This window comes from Tupaia chinensis, unplaced genomic scaffold (assembly GCF_000334495.1).
Source record: "Tupaia chinensis unplaced genomic scaffold, TupChi_1.0 Scaffold148296_1, whole genome shotgun sequence".
NCBI classification, from domain to species: Eukaryota; Metazoa; Chordata; class Mammalia; order Scandentia; family Tupaiidae; genus Tupaia; species Tupaia belangeri.
In genome coordinates, this window is record NW_006208147.1 from 183,224 (window position 1) to 200,758 (window position 17,535).

The following is a 17,535-nucleotide window of genomic DNA, read 5'->3' on the forward strand; positions in this document are numbered from 1 at the left end:
CTATGCCCCGCTGGTAGGTGTGTGTGTGTCTCACTCACTCTCTCACTTTCTAGTAAATGCATGTATGCATGTGTCCTCAGCCCCCCCCCCGAAAAAAAAAAAAGAGAGAGAGAGGAGAATCACATCTACGTAAATATACCCATAAGCCAAAAATATCCATGTACAGGGAAAAAAATGCTGAAAAGAAATACACCTAATGTTAACAGAGGTTACGTTTGGACAAGAATAATTTTTTCCAACTTTGATCAATTTCCCAATTTTTCTGCTATTAGTGCATATACTTTGAAAATTAAAACAAACTTACAAACTCAGTATTTTAGAAAAGAATTGTAATAATCCAAATGAACCATGGTGGATGACAAGATAAACAAACTGGTATGTCCACACAATGGACTCCTACTTGGCTATAAAAAGGAACAAACTGTTGACAAAATTGACGACTGAGATGATACCCGAAGGCATTATGTTAAGGGAAAGAAGCCAGTCTCCAGAGGCTGTAGAAACTAGGAGTCCACTTGTACGACATTCTGGAAAAGACAAAATTACAGCTACAGAGAACAGTGATTGGAATTAGGTGTGGCAAAAAAATGGAACAGCATGAGAGGTTTTCAGGGTAATGGAACTGTTTGGATCTTGTAATTATGACTTCAAAAATCTAAAACCTGTACTAAAAAGCATTTTAAAAAGTATATACCATGTAAAAGATGACTCAAAGTCAATAGTGACCATTTAACTATTAGGTTGTCAGGAAAGCCATGACTTATTGTTCTATGCAAAAATGTGTCTTGACTTTTCTGATGACGCCAATATATAACATTATATACAGTTTATAAATTCTAGAGACCACTGCTCTAGGAAGCTTTGAGTGAAGTTGGCCTCATTTTCTTTTTAAATTCAAAAAAGAGAAATAATAAATAAGCACCTTCCTGAGGAATAAACTGAGAAGACAAAGCTGCTTCATATTAAGCAAAAGGCCTGTCTCAGATTTATTCCCATAAGTAATGGCTACTAGTCACAGTTGATATAAAATGTAGGATGAATATTATCTTCCAAATAAAACACTCTGCTCTCCCACTAAAGTATTAGGTCATCGGAAAAGTCACGATGTATTTTTCTATGCAAAAATGCATCATGACTTTAACCCTATTTCTTTATAATTCAGTGAGTCTCAACATAACAGATTATTTTTAATCTATAGATAATCTCTTTTAATTCTCAAGACAATCATGCAAGGTAGGTATTATTATCCCTATAAAACAAATGGAGAAACAAGAGCTCTGAACGACCAAATAACTTGCCAAAGTCAAGCTAACTGGCTAGAACTAATCATAAATAGTTATATACCTAATAAGTTACATAACCAGGAATTAACCAGGATGGTCTAACTCTAAAACCCATGCTCTTTCCACTGCACAGTGTACTCCAAAGGATTTCAATGGAAACAAACAATGTAAGTATAAAAGCAAACTTAAAATGTATGCTATATACATGCTTAATAGTCAAATATGTACATTCTTGAAATGTTTTTTGATATGATGAACAGATGTTTTAATTTTCTTAAGTTTTCATGATATTTAAGAACTCCATTTAAACAACTGGAATAAATTATTTTTGAAAGTTGGTGCAATTTCGAGCCATCAAGTCATGTGACTTACAGAAAGTATATTCTGCATTGAACAGACATGGAGAAATAACTGTTCTTGCCATTTGTCATCTGAATACATACTATGCTCGAAGCACTCCACCCTGGATAGCCCTAGACAGCAGGGGTCAGAGCCAGTACAGAGCTTGCACAGACCAGACTCTCCATAATTATTTTCTGAATAAACGGCTAAAGCCTGGAATAGAAGGTAAGCATGTACAAATGACTATTCAGCAAGGCCAGGAGCACACCGTGGACCCCAAGAGTCAGCGGAGATAAGACAGCAAGTCCTACTGCTTCCCTCTCGGTCATTTCCATCTTCAAGGATAAAGAAATCTAAAAGCTATAATCAAAGGTGTAATAAAGGTCAATATTAGAATCAAGCAGGCATAAAACTCTACTAAACAAACTACATGCAAAAACTAAAATGAGGGGCTTGATTCTAGTATAGGATTTCCCTCTCTCTATCACCCTGTCTCTCCCCACACTCCACCTTCTCCTGAAAGGGGAAAAAAAAAGAAATGCAACAAAACTAAATGATCCCTTTCCTACTACTGACTTGCTTCTGGGTCTCTTGACCATGTGGTACCCATTTGTTGGTGTCACATGCTTCCACTTGAACACACAGCACGTATTGAAACTACTTTGTAGTTCCACTTTCGCTGTGAGAGAACAGCCCGACGGTAACGCCGCCATTCAGAGAGCCTAGCAACAGAAACGGGAAACACTGTTTTGGGAGCCCTTGCCTTGGAATACTTCTTTCCTGATCTCCAAACTACATAAAACTTGCCTTTCTGATAAGTTTGAACATATGAATTAAAAAACTTAGAATTTTAAAAACAAATTGAGTTATTGTAGTGTTCAAAATAATGAAATTACCAAAAAATGCACTTTAAAACATTTACTTCATACAAGACAGGTTTCAGTATGTTTACAGCACACACATGCAATAATGAACTACATAGTTTCAGATTTAATTTTCTCAATATTTTTAAGAGAGGCCACTGATTCTTAGGGCTATCTATTAAAGCCACCATACTAATTAGATTAGTCTCATTACTTAAGCGGCTCCTCCCAACCCCACCACTGATTGGCTGGTTTTTCACATTTCCCAAGGGCTACCACTCCCTCTAGACTTGCTTCCTCACATCTTGCTAAAATACTCCCTCCACTGTAGCTAAATTGAATTAGAGGAGAAAACAACCACATACTCGTTTCCACCCATTCCTCCTTGGAGAAACCAGTGGGTACAGTAAAATTCCCATTTCCTAGTATTTTCACTGAGAGACCATATTACATCACACGAAGGTCACTGACTGCGTGCCACAAAATAAGAACTATTTAAATTTTCATGCCAAAGCTAGGGTTTGCTGGGATTGCCTCAGTTCTTTATAGCTCAGTTAACAGACCTCTTGTGTCATGCCATCAAACAATTCTGCTTTTTAAATGGGCCTGCCAAGTATGTCAGCCTAAATTATCCATGTATTTCACAGACTTCAAAGTACTGCCTGGAGAGGACTGATCTGAACCACCCAAAGGAGGGGCTGCTAGCTACAGCTCTGTAAGCTGAAAGAACATGCCAAATGAGTTTTTCCTAAAGAGAAAAGAAAAGAGAAATGTACACAGTGAAGGGTATACGATGCCCCTTGTAGATGACTGATGCATACAGTCCCTCCTTCACCTAAGTACCAGTGATTAAACGCAACTTAGAGATGTTAGGTTACATTCTCACGAGTTACGAACTGGAAAAGGACAGGGTCTTCAAGAGAACGTTCCCATCCCTATTCTCATTCACCTGGACACACAAATAAAGATGCCAGGAGAAAATCTGCTCAGAGACCAGAAAAGCTTTTAGGATAAGCAAGAGCTGATACAAAGTTTACGATGAATAGTCTGGCCTATCTAGTCACCATGATTTTTAAATCTGTTCTATCCAAAACATCATTTAACATTGGCACACAAAACACTGTAACTTAAGTTGCAAATTTTATTCATCTCCTGAAGAAGTTCAATGCAGGCCTGAATGATTCACAAAAGCTACAAGGAACTGGACAATGACACAGCTGATAACACAATGACCCCTGTAAGGCTGACCTATGTGGGAAGGTTCCAGGTTCGCATCCTGAAATGCCAAGCAGAAAGTTGGGGGTGGATTCCAGCGTAAGGATTTTGCTGAGAGTGCTTCTCTCTTTTTTCTTGCTCTCTCTGACTCTGTCTCTCTCAACTATGGAAGAAAGAAATGAACTAAAAAGCTACACGACATGTAAAGCCATGACTCCTTCAAAACTCCTATCTAATGTAGGGAAGCAGAAAATATATACATTCTTGGAAGGCCTATAAATTTGTTTAAAAATGCTTTTTTCCAGAAGAGAGTTTAACAAGTTATTAACCATTTAAATGTGGGCCACTTCCATAGTGCAGCAGTAACACACTGCTCAAGGGAAGCTGGATCCCACATGATGGCCATAGTTCAAATCCCCAGCTCAGTCAGCCTGGACACACTGGACATATGCTCAGGGACCCAGGATCTGAGCTGAAAGACGAGGGGAAGGGGGCTGCAATGTGACTGGACCCTGGGGAGGGTACTCGTCTTTTTTTTTCTCTCTCTCTATCCACCCTCACTTTTATATGCATGTACATGTGCTCTGACATCGTGAACAAAGAAAAGGAATTTTTTTCAAAGGCATTTAAATGTGTACACCTATGAACTGACCAATTCTATTTTAAAAATTATGCATTTGTAAAAGAGTACAAGAATAGTCACTGCAACAGACACATTTAGCAAATATCTGATAACGATCTAAATATTCATTGCAACAGTCTGAGTAAAATGATAGTACACAACAGGATAGAATATTATGCAGCCATTAAAAAGAAACAAAGTGGGTAGAATATATTCATGGGAAAAACAAGGCGCAGAACAAGACAGGTAAAGCATAATCCCATTTGTGTAAACACTAAAGAGTATTTATCCACAGCCATGGTTTTGCACAGGAATGTAAAACACATGGTTGCCCAAGCACAGAAAAGTGTCTAGCAACCAAGAGCAGGATAAGAGAGGAGTTACACATTTTTTTTAAAATAGGGATTACTCTTAAGTTAAAAATACATATTCAAAAAAGCTCTCAAAAGATATTAGAAATTTATTTTCAATTTTAAAAACAAACATCTTAAAGCTTAAGAACGATTTTCCTTAAAATGGTTGGATAGTATAACACCAAAGTACAGATTTTTCTTTTTTAAATTATAGAAAAGTCAAGAAACAAATGTGAGGAAAAATCTCTGACCTTCTCAGTTCATGATGGAAAGAACTGGCCTTTATTTAGTTAACATAAACCTGGAATGGATTTTTATCTATTAAAAAAATACAATATTCAATGCATGACAGAGCACATTATACTCAGTTAGCAGATCTTAACTATGTGGAACCAAACATACTAAAATAACTTTCCGTATTAGAAATGATGTATTTACACAGCTAAGATGCCATCACACATGCGAATGATGCTACTTCAAAAACTGTTAATGTCAATGCTCCTTACACCCATATTTTTTGAATTATTAATTAGAAATTCTACATGCCAAAAATATGAAATAGTGAAATTAAATTAATCCAGACTGATGACATAAGCTCTCTTCAGAAAACTGCATTCCACATGTGAATGCTAGATAATCTTCCATTATTCGAGGGCTCCAGAATGAATGGACTTCTCTCAGAACTGAGGTAGTCACAAGCCTATAATGAAAATGCTTCTTTCTAGGTCTTTATATGCACAGAGTTACACAAAAACCTATAAAGATCTGGCCCCTACATTTTAGTATTTTACAATATAAGACAGATACGTGAACACCAAGACACATACATGGTACAAACTGACAGAAAACTAGAAGGACAAACCAGATCATAAAAGAACACTGAACTAGTTATGGCCTCCACTATGGAGACCATGGTGGTCACAGAAGAAAGGAATATGAATCTTAAATATAAGAAAGATATTCAAAAAATTCATGGCAATGTGCATTGTGAGCTATACATGGATTCCAAGACTTCTTTGCACCAAAATAAATTCATACTTTCAATTCCATTGTCCATGATCTTTTTGAAATCACATACTGTGATTAAAGTTTAGAAAAAAGACTGAACTCCCATATCCAAACTAGATAGGATAAAGAGAAGTACATCATTCTTTCATTTAGAAAAGCTTCAAAGAGGTGAAATGTTAGCAACCATAAACAGTGATTTGGAGGGCAGGGGAAATACGGCTGGAACCAGGATTGCAGAAATGCTTGGAGAAAGTAGGAATGGCCTGAGCAAGACTTAAAGGCTTGCAGTAAGCATGTTTCATAAAGAACGTGAGGCTAACTGCAGCCCTCTGGGTGGTCATGAGCCTTTAATCTAGCCCGTGTACTATAATAATTACTAAAGTCCAAATTTTTAAATGTGGTAGTTGGGAACCAGCAGTTAGCGTAATGGCTATGTCGCTGGACTCCCACGTAGTCGACCGTGGTTCGCGTCTCGGACCCGGTGGCTTAAATCTCACGCCGGGCACGTGTGCGTGCGTGCCCAAGATCCCGAGAGGAGAATGGAGGAGAAGGGATTGCAGCGTGACCATCCCCCCTGGGGGGTGATTTCTCGCTTTCTGTCTCTATGTCTCTCTCTGTCTGTCTGGCGAGCGCACGCGCCCTATAGCGAAAACCTCTCAAAAAAAAAAAAAAATGTGGTAGTTGAAATTGGAATGTACAGCCATTTGATTAACTAGGTTCCTCACAGACAGATGTCATATTGACAACTGGATGATTGTAACCTGTTCAGTCTAAATCACCCTATGTACTTTACAAAGGCAAATTAATCTTTCTTAGGCTCTTTCTTGTTCCTCCTTAAGAAAAAATTATTATATATATTTTTTTAGTTTGTGAGAGGGAACGTGCACTTGCTAGAGAGAGGAAAAGAGAGAGAGCACTCCTGTAATGGGGTGCAATCATGCCACAATTCTGTCTCCATTTCTCAATCCTATTGCGATTTGCGTCACATACACACACATACACACACACAAATGTGCCACAGTTGGATTGCAACCATGGTTGGCCACATGGCATCACCTCCCTTAACCACTAGGCTAAGGGGCCAGCCCTACTCATTTCTTTTTTGTTTGTTTTTATTTTGTTTTTAGTTTGCCATGGGGCACAAGTGCTTGACAAAAAGAGAGAAAAAGGCCAAGAGAGAGAAAGTGAAAAAGCGTCCCCCCACACCACAATCCTTTCTCTTCCGTTTTCCTCTTAGAATTTTGGGCATACATGCACACACAGCCCACGTGATTTTCAAGACATTGGGTCCAGGACTGAAACCATGCAGTCAGCCATATGGGATCAGTACCCTAATGTCCACGCCACCTGCTGGTTTGTCTTTTAAACTTACACTTAACCCAGTAATGTGTCTTCTGCTGTTCTGGTGAGATTTCAGGTATACTGGCAGCATCAGTGACACCAAAAAACTGTGACAGAATTCAACCTGCATTTAAGAAAGAGTCAGACTACTAGACTTTGCAAAATATAGCTAGTTTCTGGGCATTATGATCAGCAATTCACAATTCAGTTCTTTGCTCCACTGAAGGAATTTCCTTAGTATATAGTTATTCCTGACACTGAACAGAAAACAGCAAAAGTCTTCACAACTAAAACCAACCAATATCTACACAGCAGCCTGACACAGCGGCTTCAGTGCTGCCTCTGCCAACTTGCTTGTTACAAAGCTGAAAAACTCGCCTCGCGGCAAAGGCTGCATTCAACGTCTCATTCCAAAAACACATACCGCTTTGCCCAAGAAAAGTGATAAATCAGCTCGGTCCCTGAATCATGACTAATTTTTTAAAATGTTGCAGCAACTTCAGATCTTAAGACTCAATAAATGCAGTGGTTGGCTCGGCCTCCCAGAACCCAAATATGCCTAATTTAGAGAAGTCTGACTGCTCGAAATGTGTGCCCAACTTAGTCTTTAAACTGGCAGCCTGACAGCCTCACACAACATAGATGGTCAGTCAAAAAGTCTATTTTAGACTAAGAAACTGTCCAATAAGGCTAGTCTAGAAGGAAAATAGAGGCTAACAGTTTTTCATCTACTTTTACAGGAAAGCCCGTGAGATAATCTCGGTATAGATTCTATTTTCATTTCCATTTGGGAAGCTATACTTGCTGGCCCTGAACCACTGTGAGGCTGAGAGTGTCAGGTTTCTCTTTAGTATCACCTAGAACTGTCACTCCCTTCTCTGCATTAGCGGGGTACTTTTCACATTCTCTCTGAGCATCGTCTGAGAATCTGCTCGCAAGTCTGTCTCCCTTAAGACTAGTACCTCTTTTTCTTATTTTCCAATGCAGTCCTAGCAAAGAAAAGCATCTCATCTTTTCTTTTTTTTTTTTATTTTTAAATTTTCGCCAGAGGGTACATGTGCTCATCGGAGAGAGACATATGGTCATATCACAATTTCTTCCCCTCGCTCTCTCTCCTTTCGGGATTCTGGCACACATGCACATGAGCCTGACGTGTTTCTCAAGCCGCCAGGTCCAGACATGAAATGTGCAGTTGGGCATGTGAGATCCAGCCGCCCTAACCACTATGCCACAGGCTGGCCACAGAAATACTTTCAACCAGGTGCTCAGTGCACCTGTATGGATCATTCTTTGAACCAGGAATTGGGTGCTGCTCCCAAAGATGAAAATTTGGGAATTTTCATACTAACTAGAAAATTCCTCTATCTTTCGCTTTTGATATAAACTATATAGTAAGGAATTTTGTTTTCCTGAATAAAGCATCATTACTTAGGATGAAATGGCGAATGCAACTCCAACAGAGGAATGACTGCCGGATGGAGATAGTAAAAACACATGTTAAGTCACTGAAAAATGGGATGAATTACTCAAAAAACCACACTGCTGTTTTCCTAAGTAAATTCCCATATTAGCAGGTTTTGGTTTTCTGATTCTAAAAAAAAAAAAAAATAGGGCACAAGAGAAGAAAAACCAACTAAGTTGAAGATTAGGATGAAAATCAGCCTCAAGTGCCTGAGCAGGGCCATGGTAACCCTTTCGTGACTAGCTAAGGTTTTCAAGTCAATCTAGTAGACAATCCTTATGGACCAAGGCCAGTACCCTAACACTAAGAGCAAACACTAAGAGCAAACGCTAAACCACGTCTAAGGGCCAGACGTGGTGCGCGGGCTGCTTACTGCTAGGACACATTCTAGCTAAGACACTGTGCTCCACAGTCCAGGACCAAAGGAGGCCCAAGCTAAATTCCCAGTCCAACCTACGGGCTAGGAGCAGTGGCACGTGCCTGTACCTCAGAGACTTGGGGAAGCCGGGGCAGGAGGACCTTGAGCAAGGCTGGGCAACATACTGAGACTCTGTCTTAAAATAAAAAAATAAAAAAAAAAAAGAGTTGGATGTGGTGACACACACCTGAGACAGGAGGACTGTAACATAGCTAGTCACTGTCTTTAAAATAAAAGACAGGAGGGACCAGCAATTAGCGTAATGGCTATGTCGCTGGACTCCCACGTAGCCGACCGCAGTTCGCGCCCCAGACCTGGTGGCTTAAAACTCACTCCGGGTGCGTGTGCGTGCATGCCCAAGATCCCGAGAGGAGCCGGACCCGGTGGCTTAAAACTCACGCCGGGCGCGTGTGCGTGCGTGCCCAAGATCTCGAGAGGAGAATGGAGGAGAAGGGATTGCGGCGTGACCATCCCCCCTGGGGGGTGATTTCTCGCTTTCCATCTCTCTGTCTCTCTTTCTCTGTCTGGCAAGTGCATGTGCCCTATAGCAAAAACCTCTCCAACAAAAAAAAAAAGAAAAAGAAAAGACAGGGGCCAGCAGGTGCCATAGTAGTGGTTAAGAGCTGGACTCCCACGTGGCTGACTGCAGTTCAAGTCCTGGACCTAGTGACTTGAAACATACTGGGCATGTGTGCCTGCATGCCCAAAATCCTGGGAGGAGAAAAGAGACTGCACCATGGCCAACCCCCCAGGGGTGATTTCTTACTTTCTCTCTCTCTGTCTATCTATGTATCTCTAGTAATCACATGTGCTCTATAGCAAAAATCTCTTAAAAAAAAAGAAGAAAAATCAAAAAAGAAAAACAGGAAAAAGGACAAATACCACATAGATTTTTATGTGGCTAGAATTTTTCAAAATATAGTTTCATTTAATCTCTAAAGATATCTAATGAAGTAAGTACTATTTCTAGCCCCACTGGATGAGGAATCTGAGCCACAGGGAGATTAAGTACCTTGTCCCAAGTCAAGCAGCTAGACAATAGCAGAACCATGACTCAAACCCATGCCCTGGCTGTCCTGGGTCTCCATGAAATCACGGCGCTGTGCTGCCTCCCTTACCGAGCTCTCATGCAGAACACTCATCAGAAAAGCCCGTTTTACCATGAAATAAAGTCTAGGACTACCTACACGGAACACATACTCCAAATAAAATAAAGCAAACCTATGTTTTCAAGATGGTAGACCTACAAGCACATTTATCGCCTTCATTTCTCAAGTTCCACTAGCATTTAAGAAAGTTTAAATAAAAAGAACAAATCATGATGGTATAAGACAATGAGCATAGTAGTATCAAATAGAAATGAATAAATGGGGCAAACGAAGCAGAACAACCACAACAATCACAAAATGGGTAAGAGAGAGGTCGGCCACGGAGATGTGAACCATTCTTCCTGGGGAAGGGAGTTCAGCAGAAATGCAAATCTGTGAGTTAAAAATAGACATGGGCAAAGTTTCTGAAGTAATCTAGATTAACTGACTGGTTAAAAGACGGCTTGTAACAGGCCAGTAGATGACATAGAGGTGCTGGACCCCACATGGCTGACTCTGCGGTTCAAGTCCCAGACCTAGTGACTTGAAAAATGCACCAAGCATATATGCATACGTGCCCAAAATCCCAACAGGAGAATGGAGGAGAACGGAGGGTGGCATTCTCACGGAGTGATTTCTCGCTTTCCCTCTCTCCATGCCTTATGGCAAAAATCTAAAACAAAAGAGGCCTGTAGCACTAGTGCCTAAGAATAGCTCTCTCTCTCTAAACAGGGGAGTCATCTCCAGGCACAGACCTAGGGGCCAGAACAAAGAGCAGTACAGCCTAGACTTAAATGAGACCAACATCCTTGGAAATCTGGCTTAGGTACTTATCATTACGCATTCATAAATTAACCACAGCATTCCAATTGTTGGGCCAAACAACCTGCTATGCTCCTAAGTCCAGACTACATTCAAAAAAGATAAAAACTGGGAAAACTTCACAGCCATTGGTACACAGTGATGGTGAAGACTCATGCTGAACTAGGACGATGAGGCAACAAGTATGTTAAAATGATATGCATAGGTCTCACAAAAAAAAAAGGGTACCATAGTATTTTTCAAGTTAAGGGTTTACTAAGGCTCTTCATAAATATCAGATTTTTTGTTTAAGTGTGCTTTCTATTATTCAAAGAAATGAGAGGAAGAGCAACCAAATGTCTGGACCTTGCTTAGATTCTGATTCAAATAAATTAATCTTAAAAATTAAGTTTACAGAAGCTGGCAGGTAGCATGGTGGGTAAGGCGCTGGATTCCCACAGGCCAACTGCAGTTCGAGTCCTAGATCTGGTGGTTTGCTTTCTCACTCTCACTCTCTGGTCAAATTGAAGAATACTAATAAGTAAAATTAAACAAATAATTCTTTTTAAAAAATTAAGTTTGGGACCAGCAGTTAGCGTAATGGCTATGTTGCTGGATTCCCACGTAGTCGACCATGGTTTGCGTCCTGGACCTGGTGGCTTAAAACTCATGCCGGGCACGTGTGTGTGCGTGCCCAAGATCCCGAGAGGAGAATGGAAGAGAAGGGATTGCGGCGTGGCCATCCCCCCTGGGGGGTGATTTCTCGCTTTCTATCTCTCTGTCTCTCTCTGTCTGTCTAGCGAGCGCACGCGCCCTATAGCAAAAACCTCTCCAAAAAAGAAAAAAAAAATTAAGTTTATAAAGCAATTTGGAAAATTTAAACACTAGGTAGACATTTGATATTAAGATATGATAATGGTGTTGAATTATTTAAAAAAAAAAAACAAAAAAAAAAACATGGGCCAGCAGGTAGCATGGTGGTTGAGGTGCTGGACTCCCACATGGCTGATTGAGGTTCATGTCCCAGACCTAGTGGATTGCTTTCTCACATTCCCTCCTTCTCTCTCTCTCTCTGGTGAGCATATGTGCCCTATAGGAAATTGAAAATAATAATAAAATAAAATTAAAATAAATATTTTTTTTTAAAAAAGACTAAAATATTGGGTCATCAGAAAAGTCGTAACATATTTTTCTATGCAAAAATGCATCATGACTTTTTCAATAGTAGTGCTTATCTTTCAGAAATATGTACTGAAATGTTTGCTGATGAGATGATACAGTGTCTAGGATTTACAGTAAAATAATATGGAGAAGCTGGCAGGGGTACAGATGACAGAAGCCTGTCAGGATACTGGTAACTGTTGAGGTTGGATACTGCATTTGCAGGGGTATACTAGTTCCTCTATTTTTATACATAGTCCCTCTACTTTTATACATGGTTGAAAGTTTCACAATGAAAAATAAATGTTCTAACTATACAAATCAAGGGTGATGCATTCTTACCTCTGCTAGAGTCTTTTATTACAATGTCAGAGATTTCAAACAGTTTCAGAGGAAGGGGCATCTTCCTATTTGCTGCTATGGTCTTTAACAGGCCTGGAAGAAGGGTAGTGCGTGCCACCTAGAGGAAAAAACAGGAAACTGCACCAACCAAACAGGAATCAAACAAAACAAAGCACAAAGACTCTGGCTTCACAGGGGAACATTTCTGGAAAAGCAATGCCTTAAAATCTCTAAGTCATTTTAAATTTTCAATTCTAGAACACTGAAATTAAACTAAAAGGACTTGAAAACATTCTGGCTTGAAATTTTCAAAATGAAACAGTGATTAATTTGATTAAAAATACGTGAAAAACAAATACTATAATGAATATGATTGCTCTTATTGTTTTTCAAATTAGTTGTTTTTGAATAGTTCAAATATGTAAATTTTTACATCCTGCCTCATTTCACAAGGTAATGAAGAAGGTAACAAGAAATACAAATATTTAAATTAATTAATCGGAATTTTGAAAACCAGGATCAGGGAGAATGTAAATGCAATTAAAATACTAGGACACAGAGCAAACATGTAAGCACACACACACACGCGCACACACACACACACACACACACACACACACACACACGAAGTTTAGGTGCTTTGAGAAAACTGTGACTATAGTTCCACTTTTTATTAACAAAGTAAATAGGCAATATGTACAGTTATTTCATTCCTTCTATTCATAAGAGATACACATTTCAGTTCTTAAAAAAGAAAAAGGCAAAACATCCCTGCTGCTTTTGTCTGTGAAGTCGATTTCTCACTTTAAGCTAAGATGTTAGCATCCAACACATCACGTCACTGAAGGCCTCCATGAACAGTGGCATGACCTTATTACTAGAGTACAGACTCTGTAGTCAGACCCCATACACCATTTTCTTTTGCCCAGGTTACTGCATAAGCAGTTTTGTTGTGTTTTTAGTTTTCTGTGGGGTATGTATGCTCACAGAGACAGAGAAGGAAAGTGAGAAGTCACCCCCTAGAGGAAATGACCACACTGCAATCCTTCTCCTCCATTCTCTTCCTGGAACTGTGAGCATGCACACACATTCACAAATATACTCCGTGTGCTTTCCAAGCTGCTGGGTCCGGGACTTGAACTGCATAATCAGCCATGTGGGATCCAGCTGCCTTAATCACTCTGCCACTGGCTGGCCCTGCATATGTTTCTTAGGTAGGTTTCTCTCCTCTACTCTTACCACCTTATGGTCTATTCTCCACACAGTGTTCCTTTAAGAATAAATCATATCATGTAACTTCCCCACCCACGCCCGTCAAAAATCAAGACCAGTGGTAGTGGCACAGGCCAGCACTGAAGCCACATAAAGGCCTCCCAGGTCACCCCGGGCATGCTGAGATTGCCTGCGTGCATGTGTGATCCTCCCCAGCTAGGAGGATTACGGCATGGCAAGTCTCTGTCTAAGGTGTGCATGCCTGTCTGGCTCTCCCTTTCTCTTTCTCATGAAAAAAGAAATAAAACTTAAAAACTAAGTTCAACATGCTTCCATCATTTTTCTTTCTTTTTCTTCTTCATTTTTTTAAATGAGAGAAAGGGAAATACAGGTTCGTTTTTTGTGTTTTTTTGTGTGTGTTTTTTTTTTTTTGAGAGGCTTTTGCTACAGGGTACATGTGCTCGCCAGAAAGAGCGAGACAGAGAGACAGAAAGCGAGAAATCACCCCCCAGGGGAGATAGCCACACCGCAATCCCTTCTCTTCCATTCTCCTCTTGGAATCTTGGGCACACACGCACACACGCCCAGCCTCGTGAGTTTAAGCCACTGGGTCCAGGACTCAAACCACAGTCGACTACATGGGAGTCCAGAGACTTTGCCATTACGCAAACTTCTGGTCCCTTCGATAGAGGTATTTTTGATAAGGTCTAGCCATGCAGTGATCCACCTGTGCCAGCTTCCTACTCAGCTGGGATTGCACGTGGTCCCACCACACCTGGCCTGCTTTAGGTCAGATCAGGAACTAAATGCAAGGCTCCTGCGTGGCTTCAGTCAAATGCAGCAGTGCCCTCCTGGCTATGCCACCAGGCCTGTACCAGCCTGTGTCAAATTTCAATAAAACTCCTGTCCTAGATGTGCCCTACATGTTGAGGAGCCCTGGTTCCATCTCCAAGCTCATCCCTGGGGCTCCTTGGCTTCCTAATGCCCAACCACACTGGATGCTGAGCAGGTTTCCTTCTGCACTTGCTCTTCCTCTGCCTCCTACATTCTTCCTATTGATTCAATGTAGCTATCTCACTTTCTTCAGGCTCTGCTCAAGTCCTCCCTGCAGAGGCTCGCCCTGACTGTTGTAGCTAAAACAGCAGTCCCTTCTCATCCTGCACTAGCAAGAGTAAGCCCCTAACAGGACATGCTATATATTGTGTGTTGAAGAAAAAAAGAGAACCTCTCTTCTATCACCTGTATTCTACTGGCAGGCTGTCATTAGTCTTCAACTTGGTGCTCTCTTAAATGCTGCTCACTTTCCCAGTTAGAGGGAAAAAGCCCAAACTATTCATAGACACAAGACTACAATGTTAAAAGTTAAAAGGAAGTTTAACTTACTGAAATATAAACAAGCGACTTTTGTAGGTAGTGACTCTTAATTATTTCAACCTTATTTTATAGATTAGCCTTAGCTGCTTATTTAAAAAACTACAGCAATATAAAATTAATTTAATTAATTTGCATTTGATCAAGTTTCTAGATCTAACTACCAGTTTACTGAAAACATAAGAGACCAATGACATATATTCACCAAATGTAAATGTGGGAATTCTATAAGACAAATGACCTAATTTCTTAAATAAACGAATTGAAAGAGAGAGAGAGATGGATGGGCAACCTGTAGATTAAAGACTGCAGAAGCATATCAATCAACTCCGATGTACAAACCTCATTTGAATTCCAAATCAAACTATTAGAAAAACTGAGATGACTGAGAACACTAGACAGTGACTACATTTTTGAAAATACAATAAAAATTGTTAATTTGGAGGTGTGTGACAATATTCTATAATTTTGTTTATAATAACTATGATTAAACTTCACATAGTTTAGCTAAATATTTTTCTTATCTTAACCTTCTTTAAATATCTATACTAGAAAAGAGTCCAAAGTTAAGATTAATGCAGGAAAAGAAAGGGCTTGGGCATGGGGCCAACAGGAGGCTTAGTGATTAAGGCACTGGACTTCCACATGGCCAACTGCAGCTCGAGTCCCAGACCCCGTGGTGTGAAACTCATACTAGGCACGCTGCGTTCCCAAAATCCCAAGAGAAGAATGGAGGAGAGACTGTAGCATGGCCATCCCTCCTGGGGGAGGATTTCTCACTTTCTCTCTGTCTCTCTAGCAAGCACACATGCCCTATAGCAAAAACCTCTCTTAAAAAAGAAAATGGGCTTGCATGACAAACTGGGTAATAAGCCCACGAACAACTTTACATTTAATTTAAGTGGAAGTTAATATAAACCTATTAGTTACCTCAGTAATGATAGAATAGATCTGCTGGTAAGGCAGGAATATAATGTAGACTCTGTCAAGTCTAAAAAAAGGACAATCCCTCTCACCACTAATGTATTTTATGCAGATATTGATTCTGAAGTGTGTTAAGCCAGAACTATTTACAGCAACACTTAATGTGTCTGATTTGTTTTCTTTCCAGTTATATAAAACAGATAAAACAGGATATAAACCTAATAAATCTATCAAGCTTGATTAATGAATTGAGAGAAGAAGGTCAATTTGGAATAATAAAAAATCAATTCAGATTTACTGAAAAATCATTCTATGCAAATAAATTTGAATTCCTCTTATTACAGAGAATACTTTAGGGGCATTTTTAAAAGGGGTAGAGAGAAGGGCCAGCCCCACGGCACAGTGGATAACCCTTTTGTGTAGGAAGCTGGATACCACGTGGCCAACAGCAGTTCAAACTCAAGGCCCGGGTGGCTTGAAAAATATATGCCCCAAATCCTGACAGGTCAGAGAAATAGAGGAGGAAGGACTGCAGTAAGACCAAGACACACTGATTTCACTCTTTCTCTCAATCTCTCCCTCTCTCTCTCTCTCTCTCTCTCTCTCTCTGAAACTTAGTCTCTGGGGAGTACGTATGCCCTCTGACAATTTAAAAAAAGAAAAAAAGGAAGAAAAGCTAGTCCTCCGAAAAGGGGCCTCAATTCGTTTTCACGAGCCTTCCAAAATTAGTGTAAGGATTCTTCAAAGTTCTGACACTAATGAAGGTAATAACTGATGGAGCTGAAATACAGTTACCAACCAGTGTTTTAGTCTGGCTGTAAACCACCACGGAGTAGGCAGCTCTCCAGATACTTTTCAATTTTTGTAAAATTCAGGATCAAACAGTTTTAGAACTTTTAGAATTTCTTTCTTTCTTTTTTCTTTTAGTCTGCCAGAGGGTACATGCATTGCTGGAGAGAGACAGAGAAAGAGAGAGAAAGCACGCTCCATGGTGGACGGTCATGCCACAATCCTTCTCCACTATTTCTCCCTCCTTTTGAGATTTTGGGCATGCACGTGTGCCCAGCGTGTTTTTTCAAGCTACGATGTCCAGGACTTGAATTGTGTCGTGTGGGATCCAGTTGGCTCAACCACCATGCCACTGGCCCAGCACTTTCAGAATTTAAGAACTACCGCAAAAATACATTTTAAAATTTATTTATTTATCATCTATCTCTCTCTGTATCTATCTATCTATCTGTTGTGATTTGGGAATCCAGCACCTTAAACATCATACCACCTGCTGGTCCCCACCAGTCACTTACTTTTTTTTTTTTTTTTGAGAGGGCTTTGCCACAGGAGCAGCTGAGAGGTCTTTGCTACAGGCGCATGTACTCACCAGAGAGACAAAAAGTGAGAAGTCGCCCCCCCAGGGGGGGATGGCCACACCGCAGTCCCGTCTCCTCCATTCTCGTCTCAGGATCTTGGGCACACATGCACACAGGCCTGGTGTGAGTATAAGCCACCGGGTCCAGTACTCGAACCGCGGTTGACTACATGGGGGTTCAGCGACATAGCCATTATGCTAACTGCTGGCCCCATCCTGCTACTGACTTTTTTATTTATTTATTTTTTTTTTGAGAGATTTTTGCTATAGGGCGCATGCGTTCGCCAGACAGACAGAGAGAGACAGAGAGACAGAAAACAAGAAATCACCCCCCAGGGGGGATGGCCACACTGCAATCCCTTC

General features: G+C 40.4%; 1 protein-coding gene across 1 annotated transcript in view; it reads right to left on the reverse strand.

The window, feature by feature from the left end:
• The window catches only part of FARSB (phenylalanyl-tRNA synthetase subunit beta), a gene marked incomplete at its 5' end in the record, with an annotated part of 90,527 nt that overhangs the window by 34,582 nt on the left and 38,410 nt on the right, over nucleotides 1-17,535 (reverse strand). Inside the window, 1 exon segment of the mRNA XM_014584972.1 lies at nucleotides 12,300-12,417. Coding sequence (XP_014440458.1) covers nucleotides 12,300-12,417 — 118 coding nt within the window.